The sequence below is a fragment of the Carlito syrichta genome, unplaced genomic scaffold (assembly GCF_000164805.1).
Source record: "Carlito syrichta isolate Samal-C Ts95f unplaced genomic scaffold, Tarsius_syrichta-2.0.1 Scaffold314713, whole genome shotgun sequence".
Lineage (NCBI taxonomy): Eukaryota > Metazoa > Chordata > Mammalia > Primates > Tarsiidae > Carlito > Carlito syrichta.
The window spans coordinates 1,183,952-1,195,293 of record NW_007258809.1 but is presented as its reverse complement, the minus strand read 5'-3'; the positions used below and the strand labels follow the sequence as shown (position 1 = coordinate 1,195,293).

General features: G+C 36.8%; 1 protein-coding gene across 1 annotated transcript in view; it reads left to right on the top strand.

Annotated features, from left to right (window-relative positions):
- The first annotated feature begins 1,820 nt into the window (after window positions 1-1,820).
- SYPL1 (synaptophysin like 1) overlaps window positions 1,821-11,342 on the top strand; it is a 15,709-nt gene continuing 6,187 nt past the window's right edge. Inside the window, exons 1-3 of the mRNA XM_008071769.1 lie at window positions 1,821-1,925; window positions 6,921-7,045; window positions 8,677-8,884. Of these exons, the coding sequence (XP_008069960.1) occupies window positions 1,821-1,925; window positions 6,921-7,045; window positions 8,677-8,884 (438 nt within the window). The remainder of the gene's footprint in view (window positions 1,926-6,920; window positions 7,046-8,676; window positions 8,885-11,342) is intronic.

The window sequence follows — 11,342 nt, the reverse complement described above, 5'->3', positions numbered from 1 at the left end:
GTATATTATATATTCAGTGCAAGTTGTATTCATATTTTAAATTCTTTTTTAGATATTATTCTGATAACTTATAATTTTTTTGCACCTTCTTTTGATCTGATTAAGTAGTATCTGTTTTAACCTTGTAATACATCTGATGAATGTAACTCATAAGCCATTAATGCTTCCATTTTCTCTTTTGTACATGAGTATGCATGTTATCAATCTGTACTTTGAGGACATTTTAAAGCCACTGGTCAATGTAGTGAAGGTTAGGTAGATAATTTATTCTATAAACCCACTTAACTAGGCACACTCATATTGTAATACATGAACACTATAAGTGAAATAATATGTTGGGTTATCACTGTCTGTCCTTCTATGTAGAGGACCCTCTAACATCCAGGCCCAGCATGGGTTTCAGTGCTATACTAAAGTAATAAAGCTTTAATTCCTTGTTGAAGTCTGAAAGTGATATAAAAAGCTTAAATCTTTTCTTCTTGTACCAGTTAATTGAGTATTCCAGTCTATTTTGGAGACTAGTGTTCTAGAAAACCAGGCTGTAATATTAACCCTCAGGCTACAGATATCTGCGGGTCAAGTCTCACCCATGGGCTGCCAGTATGTAACTTCCAAGCTAGATCAAAACAGACTGCGGGGAGAGGTGTGATAGTTTTCGTTTACCCTCAGATAATTTTGTTCTTTGCTTAATTTAAAATACATACTTTAGCCGGGCTCGGTGGCTCAGCCTGTAATCCCACGCCTTTGGGAGGCTGAGATGAGTGGATTGCCTGAGCCCGCGGGTTCAAGACCCACCTGGGCAACTTGGCGAGACCTCATCTCTACAATAAATCAAAAATGTCCTGGGCATAGTAGTGTGCGCCTGTAGTTCCAGCTACTTGGAAGGCTGAGGCGGAAGGATCGCCGGAGCCCAGCAGGTCGAGGCTGCGGTGGCCGGGAGCGGCCACTGCACACCAGTCTGGGTGATAGAGTGAGACTCCAGCTCAAAAAAAAAAAAAATACATACTTTGACCAGCCATATTGCACAGTTAAAACACATACTATTTAATCAGATCACAAAAGGGTGGCAAAAAAATTTAGAAATTTTAGAACATTATCTGAAAAAGGATTTAAAATATGAATACAATTGCATTGAATATATAATATGTGACCAGAAAAATTGTTAACATCACATTTATTTTCCTTGTAGCAAAAAGACAGCTTTAAAATGATGGTTATGTAAATTCAAAATATGGTTTTATTTGTAAGTTGTTGGAAATTAATGTTTTTCTTTAAGCAGTTATTTACTGAGCACTTGCTATTTTTCAGATTTTCTGCTAGGTGGGCTCTGAAAATCCTGAATAAGACCAGGTGCAAAGACAGGACAGTCTGGCATGGGAGCAGTAGAGGTGATAGTCTTCAAAGCAACAGACTATAGTGCAGTGTGCTATTTATTTGTTAATTTTGTATTTATTAGGAAACTAGTTTTTTCATTTTGCTTTTTATAAAGAAAGATACATAAGAAAAATGCCTGTAGTAGAGTTAATATATAGTAGAATTAATGTGTATGACCCCTGAAGAGAAGAATAGCAAGTTCTACCCCAAGGGATTGACCAGGGCCTTAAAAGATGAGCTGATTAGAGAATGGGGGCATTCTCAGCAGAAGAAACATATACACAGGGTGGCAAAAAAATGTATACACATTTTAAGAAAGGAAAGAATTGTATTAAAATTGTAATAATATATACTGATAACAAAAGATGAATGCAAATCATGTTTGACTTCTGCAATTACAAGAGGTGCTCAAAGTAGTTATCATCAGCATCCAGACACTTCTGATTATGGCAAACTACTGCTTGAGCAACATTTACCAAAATGTCCACTTGGATTACTGCACGCAAACCGTTTCAATTTCGAAGTACTGCCAGTGTGGCCAGTTTCCTATGGTATGACACATGGTTTAAGGTCCCCCATAGGTAGAAGTCCAGGGGTGTTAAATCAAATACCACTTCAAAATGGTCTTGTGCTCCTTGAACGACTGTGCTTCCACCATTTTCTTTGACCATCCTACCTGTTGCATGGTGATGCCAGCATTCGTTTGATTAACACCATCTTTTGAGCAAACGTCATACTACACATTGCTATCATAATTCAACTTCGAAAAATAATACAAAGATAACATCTCTTAAAATGTGTATACAATTTTTTGGCATCCCCGGCACATCTAAGACATAAATACATACAGTAAGTAGTATGATGATAAAATCATGCAGTACCTGGCAGAGAGTATAATGCAGATAAATCTAGAAGGCTGAAGTTGAGGATAGGTTAGTGATATCTTATATTTGAAATAATTAAGTTTAGTGTTTTAAAAAATTTTTATGTCTGGAAACTATTGAAAAAAATCCCTTTAGATGAGTGACACATGATCAGATTTTTATTTCAGATAAATATGACATCACTCTAAAGTAGCTCTGGTCCAAGTACAATGGATCACACCTGTATCCCTAGCACTTTTGGAGGCTAAGATGAGGGAATTGCTTGAGCCCAGGAATTAAGACGAGCCTGGGCAACATGTGAAATCTCTTCTCTACAAAAGAAACCTCTTCTCTACAAAAAAAATAAATTAGCTGGGCATGGTGCCGTGCATGGTGGTACTATAGTACCTGAGTAGCACCGATTACTCAGAAGGCTGAGGTGGAAAGATGGTTTGAGTCAGGAGGTCGAGGCTGTGGTAAGCTGTGATTGTGCCACTGCACTTGAGCCTTGGCAACAGTGTGACTCTGACTCAAAAAACTAAAATAAAGTAGCTCTGTCCAGTAAAAAATACAATGGGAACCAAAAATACAAGCCACTTAGTAATTTTCAGTGTTCTATTTACCACACCAAAAAGTAAGAGGAAACAGGTGAAATTAATTTTAATTAATATTTTATTTAATCCAATCTCTTCAGATTATTATTTCAATGAGTAATTGATATAAACATTATAGATGAGGTACATTACATTTTTTCATACTAAATCTTCAAAATCTAGTGTGTATTTTATACTTAGAGTACATCTTAATTTAGACTAGCGATGTGTAAAGTGTTCAAGAGTGACAAGTAGCTATTGGCTCCATTACTGAGCCATGCAACTTTAGAGCCTCCACTACAGAGGATGAGCAGTGATTGGAATGAGATTGGAAATGAAAGGAGAGTCTATTGGGTTAGTCCCAGGGGAAAAAATGGTGAGAGCCTGAACAGAAACAGCGGTGGAAGTTTTGTAGACTAAACAGAACTTTTTAAAAAATGGTTTCATACTCTGTATTTTTTTTACTCAGCACTGTTTCTACAATTCATTTGTGTTGATGTGAGTAGCTATAATTTCTGTATTTTTTTCGCTATATGATTTCCCATTGTAAGAATATACTATGGTATTTTATCCATTTTCTTATTGCTTTTTCGCTCCCCATTTTTTGATATTGTAACCAGTATCACTATAATCATTCTTATACATGTCATTACTACACATAAGCAAGGGTTTCTCTTAGATCTGTCTGTATACTAGTCAATTCCTTGTGACATGTTTATTACTTTATAATGTAAAAATATTTTTACATTCAAAAGCTGACTTTAGATTTTTAAAAATTCTTTTTCTGTAGTTAAATTTAACAATCTGTTATGGTTAGTTCTTTTTAAAAATTTTCTTTTTTTTTTTTTTTTTGAGTTGGAGTCTCCCTCTGTCACCCAGGCTGGAGTGCAATGGCACGCTCACGGCCACCCAACCTCGACCTGCTACGCTCGAGCAATCCTTCTGCCTCAGCCTTCCAAGTAGCTGGAACTACAGACACACACCACCACACCCAGCTACTTTTTTGATTTATTGTAGAGACGAGGGCTCGCCAAGTTGTCCAGGCTGGTCTCAAACCCCTGGACTCAGTCAATCCTCTCGCCTCCACCTCCCAAAGTGCTGGGATTACAGACGTGAGCCCCATGCCCGGCTTAAAAAAAGTTGTAAGAAATTCTTCCCTTCCATTGTGTTCATGGTTTTTCTTTTATATTGTCTTTAAATTTTTAAAAGATTTTTTACATTTATGTCTGCAGCTCCTCTGGACCACTTATTGCACAGTCCCTCTTGTACTAGTTACCTATTGCCGCATAACAAATTACCCTGCTTTTAGCAGTTTAAAACAACAGACATTTATTATTTCACAGTTTCTGTGGATCAGGCTTCTGACAGCAGCTTAGCTTGTGTGATTTGGTTTAGGTCTCCCATAAGGTCGCAGTCAAGCTGTTAGTTGGGGCTGCAGTCAACTCAAGGCCTTCAGCTCACTCACATGACTGTTGCCAAGCCTCATAGGATGCACTTCCAAGCTCAATCATGTTACTGGCAGTCCTTGGCTCCATACCACATGAGTGTGTGTAAGTTGCCCGGTATCCTCTCAACATGGTAGCTGACTTCTTCCAGAGAACGAGAAAGTTCAAGAGAGTAAGAAAAGGAGACTGAAGTTACAGAATCTTTATAACTCAATTTCAGAAAAGACATCTCACTTCTTCTACAGTACCATATTCTATTCTCTAGAAGTAAGTCACTCTGTCTAGTTCATACACAAGGAAATAGAAATTAAACTCTACCTCTTGATAGGAGTTGTATGAAAGAGTTAGTGGTCATATCTTTAGAACCACCACACTCCTTTCCTCAATGATCTACAGGTCATCTCTTTTAGATCTAATTTCTCTGTACACACTAATCTATTTCTGGCCTGTTTATTGTACTCCATTGGTTGAATTTCTGCATCTCGTTTTCTTTTTCCAATCCTAAATGTGGGTATATACCCAGGACTCATTTTTGGCCTTTTATTTTCACTCTGTATTCATACATACTTATTCTGAGAGAGTATCCATTCTTCTGTCTTCACCTGTTAACTTTTTTTAATGTAAGATATTATCTATTTAACACAAATAATGAAAAATGACTTTATGATACATTTTCCAAGAAAAGTTATTTTTACATGTTTTAAAATACTGTAAAAACCAGGCATCACCTACAGACTTTCAACATAAGCCACCAAATTTTGTGCTGGGCATTACCTCAGACTCTTCATATCCGTAACCAGATTCTTTTCATATACCTCTTCTTCATGGGAAAAGAAAATTTATTTTAAAATTATAATGATGCTGATTATGGCCTACAAGATTCAAGGCCCTGGAGTAACCCATGGGCAGCATCGTATCAAGTGTTCAGTAGTTCAGGCTCTGATATCAGATCTGCACTGAATTTTATCTCCTACCGTTTGCTGAGGGTTGACCTTGAGCAAAACAAAGTTCCCTGGCCTCTTCAAGTTTCTATTCTAGGGAAAAATAGACAAACAAATTAAGTACTGTGTCAAATAGGTAAAGGAGTAGGTAGTGTGGGGTGGGGACTCTGTTATTTGATTAGTGTGGCCTGTCTGAGAAAGTCATCCTGAAACAGGAAGCTGTGGAAGTGAGGGAGTAAACTGTGTATGCAAGACGGAGGGAATAGCTAGTGCAAAAGCCAGAATGAAGAGTTTATCCCCGTGTCTGTCATTAAAGGAATAGCAAGGAAACCAGTTTGTGTAGAAATTAGATAAAGGAAAATGTAACAACATGAGGTCAGAAGTATTAAGGGAGGAAAAGATCTTGCAGGCCTTTATATGAACTTTGGTTTTTATTCAGAGAGCACTCAGAAGCCATTGGAGGATTTTGAGCAGAAGTTTCAGTTTTCTGCCTTATATTTTTAAAAGATTGTCCTGGCTGTTGTGTTAATGAAGACTGAAACTGGGACAAGGACAGAAGCAGAGGATTAAAGTAATTTAGAAGACTGTTAGCACAAAGTCCAAACAAGAGGTGATGGTAGTTTTAGATCAAGAGGTGGTATAAGTGGTCACATTCTACATATCTTTTGAAAATAGAGCCAGCCACTGCTGTCTACGGAAGGATTGAGTGCTTGGTGTTTACAGTACTTCTGGATTTTTTTTTTGTTTTGTTGAAAGTTTTCAAGTACAAATAGAAAAAAGGAATTATCTTTTATCTTCTGTTAAGTGACTACTGTTAAAATTTTTTGATGCATAACCTTTTTAGTTTTTTGTTGTACGTATGCATAGATGTAAATACATGTACATACATTGTGTTAATACTTAGTATGTAATGAACATTTTCTATATTGTTAATCTCCAACATTTTATTGACTAATGTTCAGTTGTATAAATTATAATTTGATTTCCTATCAACATTTAGGATGTTTCCAGTTTTTCTTCTGTTTTGAGAGAACATCACTATATTTTTTTAAAGCATATGCATGATCAGGAAAACAAGTTTCCAACTACTTTTTGAGACCTGGAAATACCCCAAAGTGAGGCTTTACAAGCTTATGAAGTAGCATCTCTTCTCTGCTCACAACTTCTTGGTTTTATAGCTTACTGGTAACTTAGACCCCTGACAAAAATACTTCAATTCACCCCTTTTGAATCACCCTCTCTACTTTATACTTAATATTTAGTAAATATGCTGACGTATGAGCAAATGACTTGTTATGTGGGCTGGTACACTAATTTCTATTATGCTTAGGGGAAAATCACATTTGTTGAGATTTGCAAATAAATTTTTTAATGTTTTTTACTGTCTTCGTTTGTGATTAAGAATTTCTAGAATGTAAGTGTGGTGGCACATGCACATAGTCCCAGCTACTTAGAAGGCTAAGGCGAGGTAGGAGGTTAGCTTGAGCCTAGGAGTTTGAGGCCACAGTGAGCTATTAATCGCACCGCTGCACTCCAACCTGGGCAACACAGTGAGACCCCCATCTCTCTATTTAAATGTAAGAAGAATTTCTAGAAGGCTGGTGGGACAGTTTTTCTAATATGCACTTACAGTTTTAATGACCCTCGTTTGGGGTGTAGTAATCCTTCTCTTTTTTTTTTCTTTTTTGGTCTCACTTTGTGTAGATTGCTTCCATCTTTGCCTTTGCCACCTGTGGAGGTTATAAAGGCAAAACAGAAATTCAAGTGAGTTGCCCTCCTACAATTACTGACAATAAAACTGTTACAGCTACTTTTGGTTATCCATTCAGGTGAGTTATTTATTTGTTTTTATGATTTAATAACTTTACTTTCATATTGACTCATTAAGAGTTCACCAATTTACTGATTGTGGAGGTAGAAAATTTTAGATTGCATGTTCATTCGTAAGTGATCATTACTTCTCAAACTGTGGTACACAGACCATCTCCTGTCTAAAAAACATTTTCTGGTCTGTGCCAAAATAATACAGACTGTGAGAGTAAACATTCAGAAACTTCTATAGCAAGTGATGTTGCCCTGACATTTTTATTCTAACAATGGATTGGATATTAGAAAAACAAAATAGAGACTGCTCTGTCACCTTAATGTGAGAAACCCTAATGTAGAAGGAAACATGGCCTATGAAAATCTAGATTCTCTGGTTTTTGCAATTACGGAATAATAATATCCTTATATAGTTTTAAAAGATGTATTTACAACTGGGCTCGGTGGCTCAGCCTGTAATCCTGCGCCTTTGGGAGGCTGAGGTGAGTGAATTGCCTGAGCCCGCAGGTTCAAGACCCGCCTGGGCAACTTGACGAGACCTCATCTCCACGATAAATCAAAATGAGCCGGGCGTGGTAGCGCGTGCCTGTACTTTCAGCAACTTGGAAGGCTGAGGCGGAAGGATTGCCGGAGCCCAGCAGGTTGAGGCTGCGGTGACCGGGAGCAGCCACTGCAGTCCAGTCTGGGCAACAGAGTGAGACTCCAACTCACAAAAAAAAAAAAGATGTATTTATATAAAGAGAAGAGTTCTTATGTTTTATTCACTAGCACAGAGGTATACTTTCTTAATTTTAAACTAAAATGAGTGTTTCTTCTGTGACTGACTTCTGTTGAAAAGTTTATTGAATATGTCCTCTGTATAAGCCAGGCTATGAATCTTCTTCTACTTACTAACTTTACATACTTGACCTCTCTAAGACCCCATTTTTTGGTCAAATAATCGAAAATATTACCTTGTTTAGGGTGTTTTGATTATCAAATAAAATCTTTATATTAAAGACAAGTCAGATAGCAAGTGCTTAGTAATCCTCAAAGCCTCTCTATTTCTTGTCCTTTCCTCCTGTAATTCCTGTGCAAGGAACTGCTACTAGCATCTCTAGTGATAAGTACTTTTACAATTCATAGATGGGGAAAATTAAAGGCGGTGTTAATTTTCAATTAGCAACGAATTAATCCAGAGCTAAAATGTGAATTATTGTTATAATTAGCTCTCTTGGGGCTAGCCACACAGACTCTGCCTCCTAGAATGGAATATCATGTTTCAAATTGTAAACTATTTTGGTATAATCAGCTGATTTTTTATTGCAAGGGGATAGTATCTGGGTGTGAAAGTGTTTAATTCAATGTATATTCAATCTGTCATAAACCAATTGCCAGGTATAAATGATGTACATTTATTATGAAAATTTTAGTTTACTTAAATATTTGAATTATACTTTTTTCCAGAAGGAATTTTTAAAAGACATTTAGGGGTATTTTTATTTTATTTTAAAGATGTGGTTTACAATTCAGGATTAGGTATACAAATGTTCATTATGCAGGTAGGAGTATTTTTTGAAATGTCATTTCAGTATTCTGCATAAGTAGTTCTGTTTCTGTTGGGAGAGTCCAGTAATTCATACATTTATTTTAATAGATTGAATCAGGCATCATTTGAGTCACATCCAGTCGTAAATGCGTGTGATGTAAATTGGAAAAGTGAAGTCCTCATAGGAGATTACTCCTCTTCTGCACAATTCTATGTTACATTTGCAGTCTTTGTGTTTCTGTACTGCATTGCTGCCCTTCTGCTTTATGTTGGCTACACAAACCTGTATCGGGATAGTCGTAAACTTCCCATGATTGTAAGTAATCACTTTATATTTTTTAATACAAAAATAATTTGTATAAATTCTGTTTGAGGTTAAATATAGCTTTTCTTACACTGGAAATAAAAATTATTGGCAAAAGCCAGTACAACGTATTTTGGCCTATATTTGCCATGAGGTTGAGCTTTTTCCCATTGTGAAGTTTAACCCAATTCTTTTAGCCTATTTGCACTCTAAGGAAAATTTATTTATTTATTTATTTGTTTATTTATTTGTTTATTTTTTGAGTTGGAGTCTCACTCTGTCGCCTAGACTGGAGTGCAGTGGCCGCTCCCGGCCACCGCAGCCACGACCTGCTGGGCTCCAGCGATCCTTCCACCTCAGCCTTCCAAGCAGCCGGAATTACAGGCATGCGCTACCACGCCCGGCTGATTTTTTGATTTATTGTAGAGATGAGGTCTCGCTGCCCAGGCGGGTCTCGAACCCGCGGGCTCAGGCAATCCACTCACCTCAGCCTCCCAAAGGCGCGGGATTACAGGCTGAGCCACCGAGCCCGGCTGGAAAATTTATTTTTAATCGACTTTAGAAAACAACTGAAATATGTGGCAAAGCATATTAGGTTGCAAGTAGCAGAAAAATTAAGTAGAAATTAATGCTGTAACTTGAAGAATTGCTGCTCATACCGTGGTCTCATAACTGTTTCTACTTGTTACATTTTTTTCTCTTTTCATAAAGGCTACGCCTCTACACAATTTATTAAACTTAATGGATTAACAAACTGTGGCCTATAGGTCAAATCTGACTCACTATTATTAAAAAAAAAAAAAAAAAAAAAAAGTTTTTTTGGGACCCAGCCATACCCTGTCATTTACACATTGTAGCTGTTTTCATGCTACAGTGGCAGAGTTGAGTAGTTGTGATGGTGATAAAGCATATTTACTACCTGGCCCTTTTCTGAAAAAGAAAAGTCTGTATTCCTAAACTCTTTCATTTAAAATCTGACCCAGAGCCGGGCTCGGTGGCTCAGCCTATAATCCCGTGCTTTGGGAGGCTGAAGTGAGTGGATTGCCTGAACCCGTGGATTCGAGACCCGCCTGGGCAACTTGGTGAGACCTCATCTCTACAATAAATCAAAAAATTAGCCGGGCGTGGTAGCGCGCACCTGTAATTCCAGCTACTTGGAAGACTGAGGTGGAAGGGTCGCTGGACCCCCAGCAGGTCGAGGCTGCGGTGGCCGGGAGCGGCCACTGCACTCCAGTCTGGGTGATAGAGTGAGACTCCAACTCAAAAAATAAAATAAAATAAAATAAAATAAAAAATAAATAAAATCTGACCCAGATAATTCTTATTCTCTTCATTAGTGACATCCATGAGTTAGTTTTGAACCTTTGAGATGCCAATAAAGGACACAAACTTGAAGTCCTGATATTTTTCTTGGCTTTAGAGTCTACTGAGCTAAAAATATTCTGTTAATTTAGTTAGAATCTTCCCTGGATTACTGGGGGCAAATTCAGAAGTAAGCCATGATTTTGAGTTGGACTGATACTATGAAGGGATAACTACGAAGTCAGCATTAGTGTTACTGACTCAAAGGGAGAACAGAGGTACTTTTTTTGTGATACTGGTCATTTATATGTATGAGAAAACCCATCTGCTAATAATTTGTGAAGTTACTTTAAAAGGAAGCCTATTTGAATATGAAACATTATTAAATAAGATAATGGTTTATTTGCCTATTTATTTTTAATTTTTGCTGCCTGGATTATAAGAATGCCAATGGTAAGTAAGCAGTAAAACAATCTTTCATCATTCAGATTTATTCTGTTTCTTATGTCTTAGAAGACATACGAAAACTAGATGTTTTCAAAAAGTACTTCTTGATTGTTAGGTGCATTTCAAAAGATAAGTGTCAAGTATTTTGATTTGCTATGCTTATTCTATAGGAATTACATGTTAAGAATCTCTACTTTCTGCAGACTTTTCAAGTCTTTTTTAAAAGGGAACTGAGGTGATCTATAGATATATTTTGTTAAAGTTACTTATAATTAGAAGATACTTGTCATTGTCATTATCCTAACAAATCTTTGTTTTAAATCAATCAATGAGCCGTTTATTCCTCATATTTTGTCTAGTCAACCTTAAAAATACTACACTTATTAAAACAACATTTAGTCTATTTTTATAGAGGATTTTTCTGTCATAAAACTATAAAACTGATCTAGTTATATCATTATGAAAGTCAAAAGCAATTTTCCCCCTCAAAATGATCATTTAGTGGTCATATGAAGATACTAGAATTGGATATTTAAGTAGGTTTTTGTTGCTGTAATATGTAATTGGAGCTTCTTGTCTGTAAAAGTCCAGCTTTTGAATTAAATTTTGAGTTCAATTTTAACTTAACTTAAATATAAATATTTAAGCCGGGCTCGGTGGCTCAGCCTGTAATCCCGCACCTTTGGGAGGCTGAGGTGAGTGGATTGCCTAAGCCCACGGG